The sequence below is a fragment of the Lycorma delicatula genome, chromosome 1 (genome assembly GCF_047948215.1).
Source record: "Lycorma delicatula isolate Av1 chromosome 1, ASM4794821v1, whole genome shotgun sequence".
Classification (NCBI taxonomy): Eukaryota; Metazoa; Arthropoda; class Insecta; order Hemiptera; family Fulgoridae; genus Lycorma; species Lycorma delicatula.
In genome coordinates, this window is record NC_134455.1 from 403,190,817 (window position 1) to 403,218,454 (window position 27,638).

General features: G+C 29.6%; 1 protein-coding gene across 5 annotated transcripts in view; it reads right to left on the reverse strand.

Moving 5' to 3' along the window:
- Positions 1-710: 710 nt before the first annotated feature.
- LOC142317425 (uncharacterized) overlaps positions 711-27,638 on the reverse strand; it is a 62,530-nt gene continuing 35,602 nt past the window's right edge. For 4 of the 5 annotated variants that reach the window (XM_075353983.1, XM_075353980.1, XM_075353982.1 and 1 more), the window contains 3 exons: positions 25,870-26,051; positions 17,592-17,944; positions 711-5,004 (listed from right to left, as the gene is read on the reverse strand). In XM_075353983.1, the coding sequence (XP_075210098.1) occupies positions 4,647-5,004; positions 17,592-17,944; positions 25,870-25,920 (762 nt within the window). In that variant the 5' untranslated portion in view covers positions 25,921-26,051 and the 3' untranslated portion in view covers positions 711-4,646. Of the gene's footprint in view, positions 5,005-17,591; positions 17,945-25,791; positions 26,052-27,638 lie in introns of all 5 variants that reach the window. The other variant, XM_075353984.1, reaches the window with a different exon arrangement.

A 27,638-nucleotide genomic window follows, 5' to 3' on the forward strand; every position in this document is an offset into this window, starting at 1 on the left:
TTAATTCATTTTAAAGATTAAAATATGTAGAATTAATAAAGGAATTAGAATAAATAAAACGATTTTGAAAATTTTATTTTATCTCATTGTAGCAAGGAATGTTTTAAAAAAATTCATTGTATGTCAAGTATACAGATACCATATTTGGTTTTCTCCACTCAAGTAATATGATATTTTTCATATTGACAATTGTAATTTTCCAATCAAAACAAAAAATAAATTCAATCTAAACAAAATTTCATTACAGAATGTACATTAGAAATTACTTACAGCCAAGAAGTTTTTTGGTTAAATTTTCTGATAAATATTAGTTGTAATATTATGAAACAACGCCTTCTGTGGGCTTCGGCATCCCACCACCAATGATCAGTTGGGGGCTCCCTTGCAGTCGCCATTGGAGGGAATGCAAGACCGTAGTACTGGTGGAGGATTCTTCCAGGGGTTCTCCATTAGAGGCAGAACGTCAAGACCAGAGTTCCAGTGGTGGAATCCTTTGATTTCCCCCACTAGAGGCATGGCATGTAACACAAGATCGAGTCCTGGCTATCTGAGTGGGTCCTAGCACCCTACTGAGGTAGTTTGAGGTGAAGGCACCCCTTGGAGCTAAGTTTATGTATAATTGCAGATCCGACTCCAGGGGGGGGGGGGGGGGTAGGGAGATTAGACAAAAGAAAAAACTTCTGTTAATCTGTAATTTAGTCACAGCAGGTTTATCACTAACTTTTTTTGAAATTAGCTTGAACTATAAAATATGAGAGAAAGAAATACTTCCATAAATAAAAAATTATATTTCTTAATTCTTTCGTCTTTTTGAAACATTAAGATTGTATGTATAACATCTCACTACTTCTCAATGGCTGGTGCTGCATGATAAAGTAAAAAGAAATTTATTGGTTTTTCAATAAAATCAATTGATTTTCAATTAATTTTTTAAAGATTTGAATTATATGAATTTTTAGTGGAAAAAATTACGCACAATAACTTCTTTTTTTATAACAAAAGTAACATAAGTTACTTTTGATTTTATGGTAACTTTAAAAATTAAGCAAGTCAATTAAAATGTTAACAGGCCTGATCTTGCACTACTCAATGTTCTTTCCTTTCTGTACACTTTGCATAAGACAACAATATTTTTAAAATAATCCTCTAAACCTATTTAAAATTTGATGGTTCATTATAATAAATATGTTTTTCCATCAGTTTTATTGTTCATGAAAATTAGTTGATTGTCTTAAGTAAATTTTTATTAAAGTAAATAATTTGATGGTTCATATATAAAATTCACACAAATTATTTTATCAAGGTAGGTTGTAAACTAAACAATTTACAAATTCTTAACAGTTTTCAGCTTTAATACGATTTAATTTTTTTAATTTATTTTCAGTTACAAACTGATACATAGTTAAGTACAAAATTAATAATTTGAACAGGAAGCAGCAATCCAGCATGTTAATTAATCTTGAGCCAGAATACATCCACAAAAGTTCACTTAGATATATATAATATTTAAAATAATGAATTAAGCAGTTTATTTTTTAGAACAAAATACACATGTTTTTACACAGATCACTTCACTTCTTTTTTTTTTTTAATTAGCTAGCTGCTAACTAGAAAAGAAAAAAGTATTTGGTACTTACGTATTAACGCCACCGCAGCTACAGCTTTATTTAAAATTGACTATTTATTTTATTGAGTCTCTTTATTAATTTTAAGAAATGGTTATTCACATCTATTTATTTTATAAATATAATTTAACCAAACTTAACTTACGCTCGCTAACCTTGCAATTATTTATTATTTAAATAATAAATAATTACTGAATTTATTAAATAAATACTCAAAAAATTACGGTGTTAATTAGTCAAGATTAGCGAGTGAAGTGAGCGCAGGTTAAGTTTGGTTAAATTATATTTATAAAATAAATAAAGAGTCTGTTTTGAATCTATGTTAAACTCTATATCGGCCCATTTTCCACCGAAATCCGATTGACTACTTTGTTTTTAAATTAAGCTGTAGCTGCGGTGGTGTTAATACGTAAGTACCAAGTATTCAAAAATATTTGAAATTGTAAAACTTTTTCGATACACAAAATTGAAGAATAAGGCTGGATAAAAAACAATATGTTCACAAAATAGAATATTACAATTTAAAGGATTCAGAAAAATTGGTAGTTATTATTTTTTTTAAATTACTTATCAATAAAAAAAAAAAAAAAAGGTAAAACAACTCTAAATTTTATTTCACTTAATTATCAGCTAAATATCTCCTTCCACTGATCTATTATCACCATAGTGAATGCACACCTGACTTCTGAAATAGCACTAAACTGTTTAAAAGATCTTAAAAAACCTTTTCTTATAAATTAAGAATATTTTGTTCAAAAATTCATGAATACAAATAACACAAACAATGAATGCACTAAATACAATATATTTTATCAAGCAAAATTAATAAATTAATGCAAGGAAAATACTAAGGTAATAAATTAAACTGTTTTCATTTAAGAAAAAACAGAAAGAACTTTAGTATAATCACATAAAAACTGCATTCGGCTAGACTAACCACACAGGGCATCCTTTATATACAACTTTAATTTGCTGATGTGTCAGATATTATAATCCAATAAAAATATAATTACCGAAAAAAAATTGCCAGTAAATGGTCGATTATTATGTAAAAACTTAAAATTACTTATTTTTTATTATTTAAAAAGCTTTTTTAAGGGAAAAAATTAATATTCATTGCCAAAAGAGTCGTGTATGATAAATGATCTTCCTCCCTGTTAATAAGGTTGGGAGCCATATAATTTTTCCCACATCTCTTGTTTCATCATAAAAACTTGAAATAATTCTTTTATTACATTTAAAATATCATTATGCTATAAAAAAAGTTTCATAATGACATGTTGGAAACTATTTGAATTTAATAAAATTGACTGAATATTACGTCTTCAACCAAATATGATTTTTTTTAATTCAGCCCAGAAATAATAAAAAAGCATTTTTTTGGACTTATTATTTGAAGTTCCTTAAGTTATTCTTTTTTACAGACGACTGAAATGTTCAGAAAATTAAAATATTAAAAATTTATTGCCATCTTGTCTGCCAATTAATGAGTACAGAAATGAAAAAAAAGTATAACAATAATATAAATAAATATAAGCAATAAATGTAATATTTTAATTCCAAGAATATTATTTCTAATTACAAGATACTGCTTTTTATAAATACGCAAAAAGAGGTAAACAGTAGAATATCAAACAAAAACCGTCAAGTAACATAAGATGTAGGAAGAACTGCAGGAGCAACACACAACTGCAAGTGGCTTCAAAGGGTTAAATTAATTTTTTTTTTAGAATAATATTAATAGTTGGTAGAGCTTAAAACTTTTATTTAATAAAATTAAAACATCATTAATACACAATGGCACAGAAAATCTCAGGAATAATCATCTTGAAAAATAAATGATTAAGGGCAAGTTTAATAAACAGGTTCTAATTCATCATTCACTTTAAACCAAGTTAAGTGCATTTAACTCTTTGATCAGAAGTTGCATGCAGTTAGCATTAAGGTTAATAGTCATTTAAATCTATTGCTGATCTCAAATCATCAGGTTTTATATAAGTGAATTTTTATCATACACCTAATTTATTTAAGTGTGTTTTATTATATGTCTGAAAAACATGAAAAAGTTGAGTTAAAAAAAAAACTTAAATTGGTTTTAAATATGTATTGTGAAAAAAATGAATAAAACTTTAAAACTTTCCAAGATCGTTTCTTTTTTTTTAAAAATATAACAGTATATTTTGTCTTAATCATTATACAGAAATTACATTATGAACTTGAAAAAACTTGACTATTATAAGATGTTATGAAAAAAAAGGGAGGTACAACAAAATACATTGAAAAGTAGAAAAATATTAAAAATAAAAAAAACTAATTAAAATCACAATTCAAATAATATTACAAAGAATTAAACAAATGAAAGATATAATATATTCATCCTTTTTTAAAAAAACAAAAATCTTTCATATAATTAAAATATAATATTTGAAACTTTTGAAATGGAGAATAACAAATATAGTTATACAATCTAACTTACATTATAACTTGTATTTACTTTCTAAGTAGGGGAGGTGCTTAAATTCAATAATTAAGAAACTTAAAATTATACGACGGCAATGAAAATAACAAAAAAAATTATTAACAAGTATTGAACTCTTTGCCTGTGCTGACTATGTTTTATATATCGGCTGACAGAAACACTGCGAGTCAACCCAGCCTTCATGCCGATTACTTAAATCTAACAATTCATGTAACAAGACAAGTTGCAGTTGCAAGAGAGCTATCACATTAGAAAAGTAATATACAGTGAAAACTGCAAAATAAAAACTACTACTGACCATTGATACGATAAGAATTTGACTCTGAATAAACTGTACAAAAAGTATTGTATGTCATTTGAAACTGCATTAACCAGGACTTTTACTATTAATGGCGATTCGACTTAAAATTCATGTACATATGATCTCTCTGAAAAATCATAAGTCATCTTTTTGCAATACACAGATAAGAGGTTATTAATTTTAGCACAATTTAATAACATCACAATCACTTCTTCGATTGTTCACAATTGTTCTCCCTGTCTCAGTCTATTGTCGCCAAATGGTATCCAAGTTCTTGGTAACTGTGCTGAGGCATATCACGGTGCACACGATTATGATGCCTGATGAGGTAGCTATCACGCACAAAAGAGCGTCCACAAATATGGCAGTCGTACATACTACCTGGCATATGAGTACGCATATGTATTGTGAACTGTGTCTTTGAAGTGAATGTTAGGCTGCACTGATCACAACCTAGAGGTTTCTCTGCTACATGACTCCACCGATGCGCACTAACGTAACTTTTAACGGCGAATCGCTTCTGGCATATATCACACTCGTAAGGGCGTTCACCAGTATGTACCCTTTTGTGTGTATTTAAACTGCTTTTCTGTGTAAACCTGTAATAAAAAGATGGTACATACAAAAATTAGTTGAACCTATTTTACCTGTAAACCTATAGTTTAAAATTTATATTTCATCATAAATAAGAGTTTAATAATCATAAAACAATAAGACTATAAATGTTTCAGTGACAAATCTTATGTAATAAACAAAAATCGTAATGAATTTTGGATTAGTTTTATTTTTGTAAAGACAAAGAATATATTTTGTATTACTAAATAAGTTGTTAATACTTATGAATGTTACAAAAGTGGAATGTTATTTAAGCAAGTATGAAAATACATTCAAAATTAACTTCTGATTGGCTGATAAAAAGATTTTAGTCATTTTCCATTAACTATCATATTTTTCTACTTTTCTATTGCAACAACGCAACAGTGTTCACTATTTAACTTTTCTTGTTAATTTAGTGATTTATTTGTAACAACAATTTATTCTGAATTTTATGAGTTCATATTTCCAATTTAATTTATATCAATAAAATAAACATAGCTTTGTATAATCATAATATCAAAGAGCAAATTCTTAAAACAATAATGTATCAATTCAGTCTGGTTTCACCAATCGCTATGTACAGTTTGCAGTTGCATGAATTTAATTTCCTAATTTGTTATGAAACTGGGATTTACCCACCATAGAAGAAAGTACTGTTGTGTTTTTACAAGATCATGGATTTCTTATTAACCCTTGGATATGTAAAAACAGACACGAAATCACATTGTACTTTGAAGTCGGAATTCATTAGCATTGCAACTGTAGTATTTGCTGTATTAAGGTGAATATGCACCTAAGTTGCCAGTTTGAGAACTCCTACCTGTTGGATACATTTATGAATAGAGTGAAGAGATAATCTTTATTTCTTGGTGCAAAGACAACTAAATATGTGTCATGAAACGGTAGTAAACTGGAACATTTATATGAAAGATGTACATGTTGAAATATTAGTTCAATGCCCATCAATTAAAAACAGTATGAAGCCGATTAATTAAGACAAACTAATTGTAGAAGCAGATGAAAGCATGCTTCTTACTAGACACAAAAATAATACACCTTACATGCTTATCCAAGAACAGCCATTCAGTGGTCTATGGCATGAAATAAAGCAGTCATTCCTTCTGTTAGTGCCAGTCAGATCCTTTACGACAATTGCTAAAGGTATTATAAATAGCATCGAGGAGGGACCTGTCATTTACAGACACTCATAATGTTCGCATTGCATCACGTCTTTAGAAGATGCTTCCTTTTTCCTGTTTAGCCTCCAGGAATTACCGTCAGGTATTACTTCAGAGGATGTTATGTATGAGTGTAAGTGAAGTGTAGTCTTGTACAGTCTCAGGTCGACCATTTCTGAGATGTGTGTCAATTGAAACCAAACCACCAAAGAACACCGGTATCCACAATCTAGTATTCAAATCCGTATAAAAGTAACTTCTTTTACTATGACAACACTGGAACTCTCTACTTCCAAATCAACTGATTTGCAAAGACGCATTCACTAGACCAACTTAGTGAATTCTCTTTAGAAGATGCTGGTTTCCAAATTTCCAACACTCAGAGTTGTTAATCACAAATATAGTTTTGCGGTTTCAGACAGCTATACATATACATAAACCCTTAAAGGTTTGTGGGAGAACATAAAAAAGTGAAAAAAGTACTTCAGTATAGCAAGATATCATTTAAGAATTATATCTCGATGAGTTCCAATGGTGTCACAACACAACTGGTGACATATTCAATGAAATTCTAGGTGGAATAAAAAACATCTGATGCTGCAAATACATCATCATTAATGAATCAGTAAGTAAACACTGCCAGTTATTTACATTACAAGTATTAAATATAAAAACATCAATACAAATTACAACAAGGTATAACTATACTTAATAGAAAAGTGCCAGATTTTATTATTAAAATACTGTACAAAACCACCACGTACACATGCATGTACTTATTGTACCTAAAGTGCCAAACCAGTTAACTCCTGTGAGCTCTTGATTGGTTTTAAAGTGCAATATTGCACTCCATTTTGGCAAAGAGACAACAGTCATATTTCACCAAATCCTGACTGTAGGGAATCACAGAAAATGTTGAACTGTTTAAAAAAAGTGTTTTTTTATGAACTTATAGAATAATGGTGAAGAGATAGCTATGAGACATACTACCTTTCACAGTAGTACGTCCTTTACAATTTCAAAAAGAAATCACATTTTGCCTCCCACAGCTAAGTGCAGCAACAATGTTTATCAACTTTTACTTTATAAAGACTGAACAAAATGAACAGCAGGTGTTGTGCAACAAGATTATAAACTGTTAATGGCTACTCTGTTATGCATTGTGTTGCTAGGGCAATTGGTTACCCACTGGGTCAGTTTACTGGTGAACGCATCTTCCCAAATCAGCTGATTTGGAAGTTGAGAGTTCCAGGGTTCAAGTCCTAGTAAGGTCAGTTACTTTTATACGGATTTGAATACTAAATCGTGGATACCGGTGTTCTTTGGTGGTTGAGTTTCAATTAACCACACATCTCAGGAATGGTCAAACTGAGACTGTACAGGACTACACTTCATTTACACTCATATACATCATCCTCTGAAGGAATACCTGAACAGTAATTCCTGGAGGCTAAACAGGAAAAAGAAAAGAACAATTGGTTCATTTCCAACAGTAAATACAAAATAAATTTAACTTATATTAATCTAATTATTAAAAATAATAATTATTAATTAATTTAATACAATTAATTAAGTAAATAAATCTAATTTATATTTAATCTGAAAAAAAAAACAAACCAAGACTTAGCTCACTAGTTATTTATTTATATTTATTTTATTTGTATAAGATTTTGCAAGCTTAAGAATCCTAAGCTTTTAAAAATGTTTGATGGTATATTTACATCATTAACAGAATTCAAAATTACATCAATGAGATTTAAATAAATATGATTTATAATATTAATAACTGTATAATAACTGCATAACTCATGCATGATATAACTTCAATGGGGGAAATATCATATGTTCTTACAGTTTGTTTATTTTTTGGTTGTCAAGGAGAGATTAATTTGTTTTATGTTATTACTATAATGATTTTTTACTATAATTGTTTACTATAATTGATTTTTTGAATTTATATATGAATATTTACTAGCAATTAGGAAAACAATAGAAATAGCTTTGGTACATTTTCTGAATTTCACAGCCAAAATTTTATATACAACTTATTTTATATAATTTTTATTTTTAAAATTAAATTAGATGATGTTAGCAAGTAAAATGAGTATAAGTTATGTTTAATTAGATAATATTGATTCTGTGAACTGATGAATCCTACATATATCAACAAAGCCTAACCAAACATAACCTATGCTCACTTCACTCGCTAACCTTGTCTAATAACGTTAAATATACAAAGTATACAACTTATAAAAAACAATAGTGATATTTAAAATAAATAATGTTAAATACAATTTACAATGATTAAAAAGAAATATCTGATTTTTTTTTTGTCTGTGAAATTACAAAAGAGTACCAAAAAATTATTCTTTTTTATAATATGGATTGATATACTTGCTACAGAATATAAAAGTAAGTATCTAGGGTTCGAATAATATAACACAGTATTCTTTAATTTTTTTTGATAAAATGTACAATGGCAAAATTATAATAATAATTTTCTAAAATTAAATGTTCAGGGAATAAAATTAAATTATTTAAGAACAAACCATTTAAAAATCCAACTGAGAATAAATTAACATCACAGTCACTGTATAATAAATTTATAACAAGCATATGGACTACTATGTAGGCCGCAAATAAAAATACATACACGTTTTTCAAATGAAATTAAAATTAAAGAAAGGGTCAATCCATATGAAGCATCTCAAAAAAAAACAGCTGGTTGTTTGAACAATTCAAAAATAATTGAAACATACCCACTTGTTTCTACACATTTCATGACCTTAAAACTATTTTTTTTTTAATTTTTTATTTAAGCAGTTTACCTGTAACAGGAAATTTTTAGTGTGCACATATATTTTTGTGATTGTAAGGGTTTACGGAAAAAATCATAACTAAAAAACTATTTGTCCTGAAAGAATGAAAAAACCAATTTATTCTTATTTTCTCAAGGTAAAATATTGGTCCAGTGGTTTATATACCAATCTCTCTTCTTTCTAAGACAAAATTACAAATAAAGTTGAACATGAAAAAACAGTCAAATTTTACTTTTGGAAAGTTTTTTCAAGAGGCAGGGATGGCATACACAGTTTGAATTATTTTTTTATATATATGTATACGATAGCAGTTTTACCATAAATAATATTAATGATGATATACTTACCCCTAAATTTTTATGAATATTTGAAAACTAATTTTTTTTTTTAAAAAACAAATTTTGGCTTCAAATAACTCTGATGGGGCTAGTGATAAAAATCTCAAATTTGGACAACTTGCAGGTATTTTGTAGATTTTATGGCAAACAAAAAAGTTTCTTGTAAATTATAATAATAAAAAAGGTATAACCTCTCAAAAATCATGAATGACCTGTTAAAAGTGATACCATTTTGACTCGCTAAATCAATGCTCGAACTTCTGTCTTCTTGTCTTCTTTGCATTTTACATTTTTTATATTTACATTTTACATATTTTATTTACATTTATATTTTTTTTTTTTTTTTTGTCTTCCGTCATTTGACTGGTTTGATGCAGCTCTCCAAGATTCCCTATCTAGTGCTAGTCGTTTCATTTCAGTATACCCTCTGCATCCTACATCCCTAACAATTTGTTTTACATATTCCAAACGTGGCCTGCCTACACAATTTTTTCCTTCTACCTGTCCTTCCAATATTAAAGCGACTATTCCAGGATGCCTTAGTATGTGGCCTATAAGTCTGCTCCTTCTTTTAACTATATTTTTCCAAATGCTTCTTTCTTCATCTATTTGCCGCAATACCTCTTCGTTTGTCACTTTATCCACCCATCTGATTTTTAACATTCTCCTATAGCACCACATTTCAAAAGCTTCTAATCTTTTCTTCTCAGATACTCCGATTGTCCAAGTTTCGCTTCCATATAAACACTCCAAACATATACTTTCAAAAATCTTTTCCTGACATTTAAATTAATTTTTGATGTAAACAAATTATATTTCTTACTGAAGGCTCATTTCGCTTGTGCTATTCGGCATTTTATATCGCTCCTGCTTCGTCCATCGTTAGTAATTCTACTTCCCAAATAACAAAATTCTTCTACCTCCATAATCTTTTCTCCTCCTATTTTCACATTCAGTGGTCCATCTTTGGTATTTCTACTACATTTCATTACTTTTGTTTTGTTCTTGCTTATTTTCATGCGATAGTTCTTTCGTAGGACTTCATCTATGCCGTTAATTGTTTTTTCTAAATCCTTTTTACTCTCGGCTAGAATTACTATATCATCAGCAAATCGTAGCATCTTTATCTTTTCACCTTGTTCTGTTACTCCGAATCTAAATTGTTCTTTAACATCATTAACTGCTAGTTCCATGTAAAGATTAAAAAGTAACGGAGATAGGGAACACCCTTGTCGGACTCCCTTTCTTATTACGGCTTCTTTCTTATGTTCTTCAGTTATTACTGTTGCTGTTTGGTTCCGGTATATGTTAGCAATTGTTCTTCTATCTCTGTATTTGAACCCTAATTTTTTTAAAATGCTGTACATTTTATTCCAGTCTATGTTATCGAACGCCTTTTCTAGGTCTATAAACACCAAGTATGTTGGTTTGTTTTTCTTTAATCTTCCTTCTACTATTAATCTGAGGCCTAAAATTGCTTCCCTTGTCCCTATACTTTTCCTGAAACCAAATTGGTCTTCTCCTAACACTTCTTCCACTCTCCTCTCAATTCTTCTGTATAGAATTCTTGTTAAGATTTTTGATGCATGACTAGTTAAACTAATTGTTCTGTATTCTTCACATTTATCTGCCCCTGCTTTCTTTGGTATCATGACTATAACACTTTTTTTGAAGTCTGACGGAAATTCCCCTTTTTCATAAATATTACACACCAGTTTGTATAATCTATCAATCGCTTCCTCACCTGCACTGCGCAGTAATTCTACAGGTATTCCGTCTATTCCAGGAGCCTTTCTGCCATTTAAATCTTTTAATGCTCTCTTAAATTCAGATCTCAGTATTGTTTCTCCCATTTCATCCTCCTCAACTTCCTCTTCTTCCTCTATAACACCATTTTCTAATTCATTTCCTCCGTATAACTCTTCAATATATTCCACCGATCTATCGACTTTACCTTTCGTATTATATATTGGTGTACCATCTTTGTTTAACACATTATTAGATTTTAATTTATGTACCCCAAAATTTTCCTGTATGCTCCGTCTATTTAACATTGTTCATTTGTCTTTCCACTTCTGAACACTTTTCTTTAATCCACTCTTCTTTCGCCAGTTTGCACTTCCTGTTTATAGCATTTCTTAATTGCCGATAGTTCCTTTTACTTTCTTCATCACTAGCATTCTTATATTTTCTACGTTCATCCCTCAGCTGCAATATATCGCCTAAAACCCAAGGTTTTCTTCCAGTTCTCTTTATTCCGCCTAAGTTTGCTTCTGCTGATTTAAGAATTTCCTTTTTAACATTCTTCCATTCTTCTTCTACATTTTCTACCTTATCTTTTTTACTCAGACCTCTTGCGATGTCTACCTCAAAAATCTTCTTTACCTCCTCTTCCTCAACCTTCTCTAAATTCCACCGATTTCTTTTTCTTCATTCCAAATTCAATAAATTTCATTTTTCATTTCATTTCATTTTCTTCAATAAATTTCACCGAACCTTTTCTTCAGGTTTTTAAACCCCAATCAACATTTCATTATCACCAAATTATGCTATCAATGTCTGCTCCAGGGTAAGTTTTGCAGTCAACGAGTTGTTTTCTAAATCTTTGCTTAACCATGATATAATTTATCTGATACCTTGCAGTATCCAAGTGTATATTCCTTGGCTTGTATATTGGCTTTTTCCAAGTGTATATTCTTCTATTATGATTTTTAAATTGGGTGTTGCCAATTACTAAATTATACTTCGTACAAAACTCTATAACTCGGTCCCCTCTTTCATTCCTTTTGCCCAGCTCGTATTCACCCACTATATTTCCTTCCTTGACTTTTCCAATGCTTGCATTCCAATCTCCAACTATTATTAAATTTTCATCTCCTTTTACGTGTTTAATTGCTTCATCAATCTCTTCGTATACACACTCTACCTCATCATCATCATGGGTGCTTGTAGGCATATAGACGTTAACAATCGTTGTTGGTTTAGGTTTTGATTTTATCCTTATTACAATGATTCTATCGCTATGCATTTTGAAATACTCTACTCTCTTCCCTATCTTCTTGTTCATTATGAAACCTACTCCTGCCTGCCCATTATTTTATTTATATTTTACATTTTTACATTTTAGCTCCTATGTTGTTGAAATTTATGTTTTCAATATTATTAGAATTGTGTTTTTTTAAAAATTATTAATGATAAGTCATAATTTAATGATAACTTAACCAATATCAGTAACCTAATATAATTTTGATTTAAACATGCTTGTAAAAATTACCCAAATTGAGATTTCAACATCTCATTTCTTAAATCTTTTTTCAGGAATTCATTTTCATTTTATATTGGTTTATTTCTGTAAACACTATCGAAGAAAAAATAAATTGCAACAAAATTTTAATTATTCTTCAATGAAATAGCCTGTTTTTTGTAGCAATGAAAGTTTATTATTTTGTGTGGTTAATCAACAGCTGTGATATCTCTGCTGATAAGTCTCTTGAAATTGTGTTAGAATGACCCATCACTATAGTTCAAGTGATATATCAACTTGACTTTGCAGATTGGTACTCACACTTTGTCTTGTTCAGACATTTGAAATGATTTATGTGGTCCAGCTGGGTGGAGAAATGAACTCGCACATGGTCATTTTCGAGGCTAATTATCTACCATTTTTCCTATCCACCACCAATTGTCATACACACAAGCAATAGAGTCTTTTTTCCTTAAGTGAAAGTAGTACAATACTTGACACAGGATGGTCTTTATAGTCCTTGGAGTCTGAAGTAAAGTAACATCTTACAACGTCTTGTGACACAGGAACGTACTTGCTTCTAGTACCATCAACAGCAGGAACACACTTTTCTTTTAGTTTTTTAAAGTAAGATCATCATATTCACGTGAAGAAGATTGAGCTGGATTTTCATTTTCAGAAATTTTTGAATCAAAACACAATTAAAGATTATTTTTTAATTTTTCAGATACCTTATTTATTTTAAATCTTAATGCTGATGCCCTTTGATCCGTGCTTAATTTGTTCAACTTTGATAGAAGCGATACACCCAAATTGCTCCATGCAGCATCAAATTGTTCAATATTGTGATTTGGGGCAATGTATTGCTCTTGGTCTTCAAATTCAGACAGTTATTTGTTCTACTGAGAAAAAATACTTTTGAAACAGTAAACACAAAGAGACTTTCCAGGAACTAAATTTAAATTTGGAAAAATGAGTTCTTTAAGAGCTTGTTCAAATGTTATTTGTCTTACGTTTTTCTTAACTGTTTTTTATGAGTTCCGAAAGGGTCACAACAGAACTGTCCATACAGGTGACTGAATTTTAACATTTTTTTCATGATATTTGCAACCACCTAGTGACATCTGATTTAACACGTAAAAAAAAATAAGTTGTTGGTTTTCATCACTAAATTCGCAAAGTTTAATGAATTTTTTTGGTACTGTACCATAAACTGTTTTATGACACTCTTTTCACATAAATTCTTATGGAAAATTCTTCTTTCGTTGTTTTATGTGGAATTACATGAAAATAATGTAAAAATTTAACTGATTTTAAAATTTACAAATATAATATTATTAAGTAAAACATATTTATCTAAAAAACACTTCCAAATACAAGGATGAAATTTGAGACACACTGTAAAGATGTGAACACATCACTGACTAATATCAGACTGATCATTCAAATGACTTTGAATGAAACTCAAAGTTCATTTCAAATGAGTTTGAAATGAACTCTTCAGTTGAATGATTCCAACAAGTATATTTCAACTATAGTAATAAGTATAAAAATATTGAAGTACCAAGAAGACATGAAGAAACCCCCTTGGAGCACTTATTTAGAGTCAAAATGATATCGCTTTTAACAGGCCATTCATGTTTTTTGAGAGGTTATAACTTTTTTATTTGCTATAAACATTTACAAAAATACCTGAAAGTTGTGCAAATTTGAGATTTTTATCACCAGCTGCATCAGAGTTATTTGAAGCCAAAATTTGAATTATTTAAAAAAAAATTAATTTTCAAAAATTCATAAAAATTTAGGGGTAAGTATATCACCATTAATACTATTTATGGTAAGAGTACGTATATACCTACGTATAAAAAAATAATTCAATCTGAGTATGCCTCGATAAAAAATTTCCAAAAGTTAAATTTCTCTGTTTTTTAACGTTCAACTTTATTGGTAATTTTGTCATAGAAAGAAGAAATACAAGTAAATAAACCACTGGACCAATATCTTACCTTGAGAAAATATAAATAAATTGCTTTTTGTTTCATCCTTCCAGGACCAATAGTTTTTTAGTTATGATTTTTTCTGTAAATTCTTACAATCACAAAAATAGGTGTGCGCACCATAACAAAAATGGTCGCCAAAGGTAAACTGCTAAAATAAAAAATTAAAAAAAATAGTTTTAAGGTCCTGAAATAAGCAGGAAACAAGTGGGTAAGTTTCATTTTTTTTGAATTGGTCATGCAACCACCCTTGGGTCACTTCAAATGGATTGACCCGATAATAAAAAATGGTTCACTAATTGATGTGTACTAGTATTTGTCAATAAGACAACTAGATGTATGTTTAACCTATTATTCATGTCTTTTGTGTTGGCCCCTTATTTCTGTACATTTTGTATACATTATTTAAATTTTTAAATAACTGCATCATTTTTTGAAAGGTGTACAGGAGTTTACTATAATACTGCAAACTTTTATTACCCTTAACAATATGGTTTTTGTTAGAATATGGAAAACTTTAATTTTCATTTTTTAATGCAGCTTATACATTTGTTTTTAAACTATTCCAAAATAGATGAAAGAGTTTTATTAAATTGTTTAGATGTAAATATCTATATATGGGATTGCAGAAAAAGTTTCTTTGTATTCTTCTCATAGATGGCTTTAGGATCACATAATGCTGGTAATACTAATCAAATCTGTACATTCCTTGCATCTTTTAAAATGTGTTATATTGTGGAATATTTTTAAAAAGTTTATGACATTTGTTTATTTAATTTAAAACTTAACATCTTGAAGATGAATGAAAATAAAGAAGAAATATTTGTTACATTTTGAAATTTTATTACTACAAAATAGAGAATGTGACTTAGGTTGATAAATAAATTTATGATGTTTATGGATATGGTGGAGTATCAGAATGTGCTTGACAATACACGTTAAAACATTTTAAATCTGGAAATTTTGATAACAAAGATGTATCTTGCTCTATTCAACCAATGACTGAAAAAGCTGATGAACAGATAAAATTGAGCAAAACTGGAACAATAATGGTTGTGATATCAGAAAACTAAAAATAGACTACAAAATAATTTTAACAGTTTTGAAGAAGGCTGGTTAAAAAAAAACCTTTTCCATTTTTGCCGTTTCTTCTAGGGAAGTAAGACATCCCTACAGGGTGAATGGGAACACATAAAAAAAATTAATTATACACAAAACAAAATTATGTACAAATTTCACAATAATTTTTTTTACAATTATAAAAACATTAGTAAGATAGAAAAATATTTAAATGATAATTAGTACTTCAAATTGATATAAATGCCCATACCATGCGGCTATTATTATTTGATTCTCCACCAACTGTAAATAGAATGATTGCTAACATTTACAGGAACTAAACAGCAACAGTAATTATTGAAGAACATAAGAAAGAAGCAGTAATAAAAAAAGGGTGTCTTGACAAGGATGTTCCCTAAAACCGTTACTTTTTAATCTTTATATAGAACTAGCAGTTAATGATGCTAAAGAACAATTTAGATCCAGAGTAACAGTACAAGGTGAAAAGATAAAGATGCTATGATTTGCTGATGATATAGTAATTCTAGCCGACAGTAAAAAAGATTCAAAAGGAACAATGAACAGCATGGATGAAGTCCTACACAAGAACTATCGCATGAAAATAAATAAGAACAAAACGAAAGTAATGAAATGTAGTAGAAATTACGAAGATGGAAAATGTAAAAATAGGAAGAGAAAAGATTACGGAGGTAGAAGAATTTTGTTATTTGGGAAGCAGGATTACTAAAGATGGAGCAAGATGGGAAGCAGGAGCGATATAAAATGCCGAATAGCACAGACGAAACAAACTTTCAGTCAGAAATATAATTTGTTTACATCAAAAATAATTTAAATGTCATGAAAACATTTTTGAAAGTATATGTTTGGAGCATAGCTTTATAGGGAAGTGAAACTTGGATGATCGGAGTACCTGAGAAGAAAAGATTAGAAGCTTTTGAAATGCGGTGCCATAGGAGAATGTTAAAAATCAGATGGGTGGATAAAGTGACAAATGAAGAGGTGCTGCGGCAAATCTATGAAGAAAGAAGCATTTGGAAAAGTATATTTAAAAGAAGAGACAGACTTATAGACAAATATTAAGGGATTCTGGAATAGTTGCTTTAATATTGGAAGGACAGGTAGAAGGAAAAAATTGCGCAGGCAGACAACATTTGCAATATGTAAAACAAATTGTTAGGGATGTAGGATGTAGGGGGTATACCGAAATGAAACGATTAGCACTAGGTAGGAAATCTTGGAGAGCTGCATCAAACCAGTCAAATGACTGAAGACAAAAAAAAAATAACTGTCAATGGGAATAAACAAAAAAATCTCCATGATGTGTGAACCATTTATAATTTTTTCTCATAACAACTGATAAAATTTAACACATGAAAATTAACAACTTTTAATGAACAAGTAAACATGCTTATAAGAGATATAATCATGGCTTTGTATACAAATTGTTATTTTGTATCTTCTTGCACTTACCCGTACAGCATCATCTATAACATGAAAAATCCAAATTTCTATCAAGTTCATTGTATTTTGAATGAACCTGCCTGCATATCTCCTGTGAGCTTATGCTAAATTTGACTTTTTAATATTATAGTAAATTTTCACTTCATTAAATAACATCTGAGAATAAAATAATCTCTTCACAAAAAACAAAAGCATAGCTACAAGATAATTACTTTTAAGCAAGTAATCAAATGCAATGTAAATGAAGAATAACATAATCTGAAATAATGAAACATTTATTTTTAGAATTTTTAGCTGTAATAAACCATTTATTATTGAATTAATAATAAGTAATTAGCTAGTAAGAATAAAATTCGATCACTATGATCCTAAACCCTAGTATTTATTACAAGACTGTTTAAGAATGAGAATTTTCTCACAGACTCATCCAGTAGAACCTTTAAGAAAAAAAAAATCCTAATCTAATCCATACCTTTTCAAACAAAGATCACACTGAAAAGGCCGCTCTCCAGTATGTGTTCGCATGTGAACTTCCAGATACGGTTTACGACAGAAACTAGCTTCACATACAGTGCAATGAAATGGTTTCGACCCTGAGTGGAGTTTCATGTGGACATAATATGATGACGCAGATGATAAAACTTTACCACAGACTTGACATGTCTGTGGTTTTGATGGCCTTGGTTCGGTTTTTGTTATTACAGGAGATGATTGTTGAACAGGAGAAGAACTAGGATTATTCATTTCCATTCGATTAACTTCATTAACCTCCATATCATCAGTAGAGTTACTATCGCTTTCTCCTCGACACCCATAAAAGCTTATCTACACATTAAAAAACCAACAACATTATATTTTCCATTAAATAAAAATAGATTCAAGTGACAAAAATATCAAAAGTAACAAAAAAAAGAAAAAAGTAAAATAAAACTAAAAAGTAAAAATATAAAGTAACAAAAATATCAAATTTTTTTAAAACATTTTAACTAATATCAGTTTAAAATCTTTACAAAAAACAAATATAATCTACTCCTAAAAAATCAAGGGTAATTTTCTTAAGAGGCTGCATAACAATTAAGCAAACCACTTATTTCTTACCATTACACATTATTACTGGATTATTTTGCCTTCAAGTGTGTTTGCAATTAAAATGTATATATTAAAAATACATTTATGTTATCTGTTAAAATGCATAAATATTTTGAAATATTCTTTAAACTGTTTCTAATATGAGGTGTGTTTTTAAAGTAAGTTCTGTTTTGAAATAAAAACAAAACTGAAAAATATATACAAGTAGTGTACAAAAACTACTTTTGTACACGGATGTCATCAACTTTAACACATTTTCGATAGCATTTCACTAGTCTTCATTTCCTCTTCAAGAAATTTCACCACCAGTAACTTAAGTATGTAGTAATGCCACTTGTCATCAAATGTGATGACAAACCGCTATAAACTTTGTGATACAAACCACTATTTAACGTAAAGAAAAAGAAAATAATCATCAGGAGATAAGTCTGTGTTATTGGGTTAACGATTGAAAATTGTCCAATTGCTTATCACCTTATTTGCCATCTGCAGCCATGCATTGTCATACAAAAACAAAATCTTGTGGAACAGCATTCCATGTTGATTTTTTTAAAGCTCTTCTAAGATTTTTTAACATTTTGCAATATGAATCAGCATTCACAACAGTTTCGAGATTACTAAATCTGACATGCAAGACACCCTTTTTGTTTTCCCCTCCCCAACAAAAAAAAAAAAAAAACAGCAGCCATAAGCTTCTTTACAGAACAAGAACATTCTTGTTTGAATAAATGCACTCTAGATGATGGATGCTGCCACAGCATTGACTGCTGATATATCTAAACATTCGTCGAAAAATAAATTTAGATTTAATCTGTGGTAATAAACTATCAATCAATTCATCACCTTCATTTTCGTAATGATTCAAAAATTCATGCACTACGGCAAGATGTTTTTCCTTGTGTGTCTGTTAACATCTTCAGCAGCCATTTGGCTCACAATTTTTTATGATTAAATCTTTCAGTCTGAACTACATAAATCAAAGAACATGAAAACATTAAAGACAATTGTGACATAGTGGAGTGTCAGTTTTCTTAAATTATTACACAACTTTTTCAATCAAATAATCCATTATCAATGATGTCAGACCCCACTATGTTCTTCATCCAGAATGTTCAATTGCCCTTCTTGAAATGAATGGCACCATCATCTTTCTAATTATTCGTTGTCACAAAAATCAGACTACTAATAAACTGTTATTACTAACAGCTGAGTATAAACTGAAATAACTGAACTACACAAGCTTCATGTGTTTACATCGCAGCAGATTCAAAATGTATGTTACTTTAAAAACATTCGTACATATAAAAAGTTTTATTTATTTTTTCAATAAAAATGCAACTTTTAAGGAGAACAATAAAGATGTTTAGAAATGCTAAATATTCTAATAAGAAAAAATTAACATGATTAAATAAGTAACATACTAACAACTGTGGTTGAGCATTTCATATCTAAAGTAATATATATATATATATATATATATATATATATATGAAACAATGGTAAAGTAGAACTTTAATAAAATAAATAATATAGTAGTGACCTGATAATATGACACACATTACATCAAAAAATGTTGCATTTATCTGTTGCAGTTTAGCTCGTACTTTAAAAGGTCAGGTTTATCACATTGACAATTATTTTGCAAAAGTATTTCTTTTTCATGCACTGCTTGTGCTTAACTGATAAACAACGAAAATGACTGATTGCAAACTATGGTATATTAAATTTTGAACAAATAAAATGAAGGTATAATTAAAATTATACCAGAGATACATGTATCATCATCACTTGATATCATATTATAGGTGCGCTCATGCACTTGATAATTTTTAATATTTTTTTGGGGATACATAAGGAAATTTTAAATATAATTACCAAACATACTTAGAAAAATTTGCTAATCGTCAAATAACTTTGCATCGATATACATAATTACTATTAAATAACGAAGACCCCGTGATCTATCTCTTAGAGAAAGCAATGAGCTCTTTGACAAAGATCTTGAACATGCCAAACAACAAACATCAATGACCTTCAGAATTGATGTTTGTCATACAAATCAAACAAACTAAACCACCCTCGGCTAGTCATTCAGTTGATTGCGAGTCTTCATTTAGCACAGTTTTGTGCTGGGACAATGCTACGTTTAAAAGTTAAGTGATCTGCCAATTTGATTGTACAAAATACCAATGGAATATTTTCAAATTTTTACTTATAAGGTAGAAAAAATTATCCAAATTGCCAATTTAGTGTCCAAATGATAGCTGAAGCCGTAAACATTAACAAAGACACTCGATGGAAAATTTAGCGTAACAATCTCAAAAAGAAAAAGGTTTAAGCTAAGGAAATCCCTAGGATTCTTATAACAGAGCAAAAAAAATGCCACAAGGAAATTCATACTGTATGCTCCAGCAACTTGATGCTGACCCCTTCTTTAAAAAAAAAATCATAATTTGTTATGAAACCTGAATCTTTTCAGTATGAACCTGAGATGAAATGCTAATCAATGAACTCAAACTGCTGCACCACCAATAATATGAAACAAAGTTCATCAAAATGAGTTCAAATTCAAAGCCATATTCATTATGTTTTTGATGTCAAGAGCATCATTTTAAAAGAATTTGTTTCAAAAGCACAACAATGAAATATTATTATTATAAGGAAATTTGAAAAAAGCTGAGAGAAAGAAAAAATAATCAGAACTGTAGAAACATGGTTTTACTCTTCATCACGACAAATCATCTGCACTTACATAGCCCTTCCTGCGAAGCAGTGTTTGATTGAAAAGATATATCTATATTGTAACACCCTCCACATTCACCAGATTTGGTACCATGAGACTTTTTCTTTTCCTTAAGTGAAATTTGTGCTTAAAGGAGCATATGTTTTTAGTCAGTTGATGTAGTAAAGAAAACAGCTAACAGAAACTGACCTGATCCATGTCAAATCATTTAGAAGAGGAAATTTTTGTCTGTTTGTTTGACTGGAGTATACAGCAAGAATTTTGGAAGTGACACTTTGAACTTGAACGTAGTGGCAAGCTATTTGAGCAAAATGCATGAATAGACATACATATACATTTTATACATTACACTATTATAAAGTAGTTCTAAAGTAAGGGACCATGAGTTACAAACAGCGATTGGCAGTACTAACTGGTTCGTACATGTGTAGTAGCATGTACATGTGTAAGTGGTCTGTTGGGTATGTAACTACTATATAGCCATCAATTCATTGTTGTTTGCCTTTGTGAAATGGTATGTTAACGTGAATGTGATAATAACAAATCCCACCAGTTGTGAAGTTTGATCAGTGATTAGATTTCTAAATACAAGAGAACATAATGCTGCTAAAATTCACTGTTAATTGTGTGAAATAAACGGGAAAACTGCAATAAGTGAAGGAAAAGTAAGGCAATCATGTCATAAAATTTAAAGAAGGCCGTTCAAATGTTCACGACGAATAGAAAATTGGCAGGCCTAGTGCGTGGGCTGATGATCTTGTTAAATCTGTGAATTATCTGTGATTAGCAGTAAAATCGCTAAAATTTTCAAGATAACGTTGTTGAGAATCATGACTGATACTCTAGGCTTACATAAACTGTGTGCACGATGAGGTCTGAAAATGTTGATAAGTGCTCACAAAGATCACCGAATGACATCTGCATGTGCTTTTCTTGACCGCTTTAAATCACAAAGGAGACAAATTTTTTCCCCCACATCATCGCTAGTGATAAAACATGGATTTTGTACATCAATTGCTGAGAGGAAACAACAATTCATGCAGTGGTGTCATTCTGGTTCGCCTAACAGAAAAAATTCAAACAAGAACAGTCTTGAAGAAAAATTATGGCAACTGTTTTCTGGGACCAAAAGCGTGTGCTTTTGATTGATTTCACAGAACTTGGAACATCCATCACAAATCTATTGTAAAACAGTTTATAAACTGCATCGTGCCATTCAAAACAGACAACCGGGTATGCTGTGATCAGAAATTGTTCTTCTCCGTGATAATGCATGTCCACGTATATAACTGTACGTACAACAGAAATAATTTGAGAATTTGGATGGTAGATTTTGATCACCTCCCATTTCTGATCTCATGCTTAGTGATAGACCATCTCTTTCTGCACTTCAAAAACTGGCTTGCGTCTCTATGATTCAAGGAAAGTGAAGAGTTGAAAATTCCTGTGGAAAAGTGGCTACAATCCCAGGCGACAGAATTTTAAGCAGTGAGTTTGAAGAAGCCTTTTTTACAATATTCAAAAGTATTTGGAATGAATAAAAAAGTAAATATTTGAAACCATTAATAAAATTTTCATTTTTCAACTGTTCTCATTATGTTACTTATCTGCCCTTACTACTGAACCGTGCTTCATATAACTTGATTGAAAATCCAAATTAAAAAATTCATATTGGACTTTTTAATTTGAATATTTTTTAAAAGTGAATATTAACATCTAATACATCATAACGTTTCTCCATATAAATTCATTTGACAGCTAACTTGTTATGCATGCTGAAATTTGTAAATTATTTTAATCAACTGATAATAAAGTAATTTTGTTTTAATTGATCAGGTTCTGAACATAAATGGTATTACACAAAGCTTTTAAAATTCTTTAAATAAAGCCTTTCAAAAGTCAACATTCAAAATTTATTCTTTAATCAGCTTTAAAATTACTTATGAATAAGATACTGACACTTGAAACATATGAATTTTAAAGCTTGAAATGAGTATTTTCAAAAGGGCTATCAATAAATCCTTTTACAAAAATATTTTATCAATAGTTGTTGTTTCAAGCCAAATGTTAAAACAATTATCAACTTTTGAATGGGCATATTTGAAAAGAAGATTAAAAGACAATTTTTTCATTGGCAGGTAAAAAACCTTCTTAAAACGGGCTTTTCACACAATTTTTAAGTCTTGTTTCTACATATTACTAAAGAAAATTGGTTAATTTTCTTTTACTAAAGAGTAATATAATTTAAATCATTTTATTTTAAATTCTTCATACATATAATTCATTTACCGACACAAATATGTAAAGTTTGGCTAAAGAAAGATACTGTACAATGAAACACTACAGCTAGTAGGAAGTATATTAAAAGAATTCTGTAAATTAAATATGTGTTAGAAGTAGACTGAAGATTGTAGGTGAGCTGCTGAGCCACTGTTAGGCCAGAGTATGGTCCATTAATCATGTTTGTTTTGGTTGTAATCAATTTTTTTACATTTACTTTACCAAAGCATACATTAATATTGATTTACAGTAATGATGTTCACTATACAGCCTGTATAGTTGCTGTGCCTGTACATACTGTAACATGTGAAAGGGTGCTATACTGTAGCATGAAAAATCACTAAAATGGGCATGGTGTGCAGATATGTAAATATATTCAGCCAGGTGAAGTAAGAATAACCCGCATCATCTTAAAAGGACAGACAATGGAGTTTGCCGATGCCTTTTTTACACAATGGTAGGAAAGGGGGTTCCTATGCTAAATCCAAAATGACACCTTCCTAACTGGCACCATTCTGGAATAATTTCATTAAAAGAGGGCATGCATTTTAATCTCATAATAGAGGTCAGGTATACTAAAAATTAAAAAAAAAATATATATTTATTTTAATTTTTTAGTTTTATTAAAAAAATGTTTTTTATGTAATCAGCAAACATAATATTCATGTAGTTTTTTCCAGATTCTTATAAATATTAAGAATCAGCTGTGTACAGTAGTGCTTATGAAGCAAAAAATAAATTATATTGATATGGTCCTAGTATGCCGCTTTGAAATAAAAGCATATGATGTGGACAACACATGACTTCCTTGTACACCTATTAAGTAATATATACACATTTTTTTTTTTCAAAAGTACATAAAATTTTATTTTATTAAAAACTTATTTTTTTACATGATTATTGAATTATTATGTATCGTAAAGATTATTTTACAATCAGAAGTTAATAATTATTAATAAATCCAAATATTTCATTAATTAAAATTTCATTTCGCTGTAACTCTGGAACCGATGAAAATAAGTACCACTTATGATATATCGTTGAAAAGCTCTCAATGACAGCTTATTACTGTAGTTAAGAAAAAATCCAAAAACCAATTTTGTTTTGGATTTTGGGCTTTTTTGGCCACTTTTGAACCAAACGTGGCCAAAACATTGAGTGAACCACTCAATTGCAATCAAAAAGGGAGGTGCACAAATAGATAATACAACAGTCTTAAATCCAAAATTTCAACATCGTATGGCTAATAGTTTTCAGTTATGTGAGATACATGCATCATGTCAAAACTAGTCAAAATGGATTCAGGGATGGTCAAAATGAATATTTCTGTTGAAATCTGAAAATCAAAATTTTTTGCGATCACAATATACTCCCTTTAATTTAAAAAAGGATAGACACTGGAATCCAAGACCTCTTGTTTATGAGACTGGGATGCTTACAATTTTGCTGCTATTGCTACTGCGAATGTGGATATACAAATAAGCTACATGAACCACTCAAAACTCATTTAATGGAGTTTAATCCAAATTGGAGCTAAGTTAGAAGCTGCCATTAAAGTAGGGACCCTTCTGTCCTACCATCCTATAAAAAGGCATCTTCCTGGTTTAAGAATCTGATAATACAGCTAAGCCGCATACATTCATACCTTTGCATAAACATCAGTGCTCCGAGTTGATCCTCAGAAGACTTATTGTATTTTTAATGAATTTATTAATTCATTAAAATTAAAGTTACAATTTTAAACCGTTTTTAAAGTCACATTCAAACTTGTGTAGTTTCTACATAACCTAAAGATACATAAAACACAAATTATAAAAAAATTTTTTGAAAATATTTTTTTGAAATACAGCCTAAAAAGGTACACAGAATTTATGCAGAGCAAAATTATTATTCATTACTTCACTCAAGTAGTAATATAAATGGAGGTGTAATTCAAAAGCGAAACAGATGCTTCCATCATTTAATTCTATGAACTGCAAAAAGTCATATTAAACAAATCTTTTAGATATTACATCTACCATTTCTCTGTTTCAGAATGCCAATATTAATAATTTAATGAAGAAATAGAGTGATTGAAATTCCAACAGAGAAAAAATTAAAACAGTCTCACAATACACATCACCACAAACTTCAGTCATACTAACTACTTATTCTTAATGAGTGAACATAGTCATTAAAAAACACAGTTTATAATAGACTGTAAATTCTACTTGAAACTAATATTTTATAATCCCTAACTGCCTTATACAAATTACAACCTTATAGTTTCTACTTTAAAAAATTATTTATCACAAAATTTAAGTTCAAGAGTTAGCTAAAAAGTTTTTCTAGCCGCAAGCCAATCATTTCTGATTGTGCCACTGTACACATCACTGACTGAATACAATCAGTAACATAGCCATTTAAAACTAATCGAATTGAAAATCAGACTAGCTTATTTTATTATTAAACCCAATTTGAAAATCATTTAAACTGAAAAAAATGAGATAAAATTTTAAAACCCATAAAAAGTTATAGCTCAGTCAAGAAAGTAAGTACAAAAATACAATATTCAACTTACATGTGGCAAAAATGGAAGCATTACTTTATAATTTAGATCATAAAATAAGCACAAATAGTAAACTATTTGTTAACAGACCTCAGGCTCGACTTTTATTTGATGCTGAACCTGCTGTTGAAACAAGTCCATCGACCGATACTGATTTAACGCTAGATTGTATTCTTGTAGCTGCGAAGATGAAGGACAGAACTGTACTTCTGCCACCTCCTCCACTGCCTTTGGATTCAAGGAACATCGTTCCTCTTTTCTGTTTGCTTCTGCTAAAAGAAAAATAAACTATATTAATGATACTAAATTAAAATAAATAAAACACATTCTCATTTTATTTTAAATTTACTCTAGAAAATAAACTGTAAACAACAACTAGGGCAAACAGTTCTGAAATATGCTGTATAAGTAAACTCATTTTGAATGCTTGCTCGCTTGAGAGGATAGAAAAAAGTCAATCAAATAAAGTATAGGTTTTATAGTCAATTACAAAAAAAAATTAAACAGAATAAAAATAACACTTGAAAATCGATATCATTCACTAATACATTTTAATAGAAAAAAAATCTTTTAAACTAATTTTGTTTTACATATCTGAATAGAACATTTTTTTATAATAGTTCTAAAATGAATTAGATAGGCTCCTATGAGGAAATAGACATGCTAAAAAATATATGTTTCATATACAAAGAATCTTTGTTCTACTTTTTCAGTGAAATTAAATGAAAAATTTTCCCCAAATTTATACTTCCAAAGGCAAGATAACTCAAAAATACATTTCTATAGACGTTAAGGAATTAAGAAAAAAATGTGTAATTAGTGTAATTTTACGTGAAAAAAAAACTATTTCACAGATCTTAAACAAAACTATAAATGATGACTATAAATTAACACCTATTTATTGATAATTTACCAAAAAAAAACATTAAAAATTAATCAGATTTCAAAATCATTTATTTTTTAATGCCAAGGATAGTGTAATGAAATAGAGTAATACTAATATACAATATGTATTTTTTTTGTCTTCAGTCACTTGACTGGTTTGATGCAGCTCTCCAAGATTCCCTATCTAGTGCTAGTTGTTTCATTTTGGTATACCCCCTACATCCTACACAATTTGTTTTACATATTCCAAACGTTGCCTGCCCGGACAATTTTTTCCTTCTACCTGTCCCTCCAATATTAAAGCAACAATTCTAGGATGCCTTAATACGTGTCCTCTGTTCTTTTAACTATATTTTTCCAAATGATTCTTTCTTCATCAATTTGACGCAATACCTCTTCATTTGTCACTTTATCCATCTGATTTTTATCATTCTTCTATAGTACCGTATTTCAAAAGTTTCTAATTCTACCTTCTCAGTACTACAATTGTTCAAGTTTTACTTCCATATAAACCTACGGTCCAAACCATATACTTTCAAAAATCTTTTCCTGACACTTAAATTAATTTTTGAAGTACACAAATTATATTTCTGAATAAAAGTTCGTTTTGCCTGTCCTATTCGGCATTTTATATCACTCCTGCTTCATCTATCTTTAGTAATACTACTTCCCAAATAACAAAATTCTTTTACCTCCGTAATCTTTTCTCTTCCTATTTTTACATTCAGTAGTCCATCTTCGTTATTTCTACTACATTTCATTACTTGTGTTTTGTTCTGGTTTATTTACATGTAGTAGTTCTTGTGTAGGACTTCATCCATGCCATTCATTGATCCTTCTAAATCCTCTTTACTCTCAACTAGAATTACTATATCATCAGCAAATCATAGCATATTTATCTTTTCACCCTGTACTGTTACTCTGGATCTAAATTGTTCTTTAACATCATTAGCTGTTCTATGTTAAGATTAAAA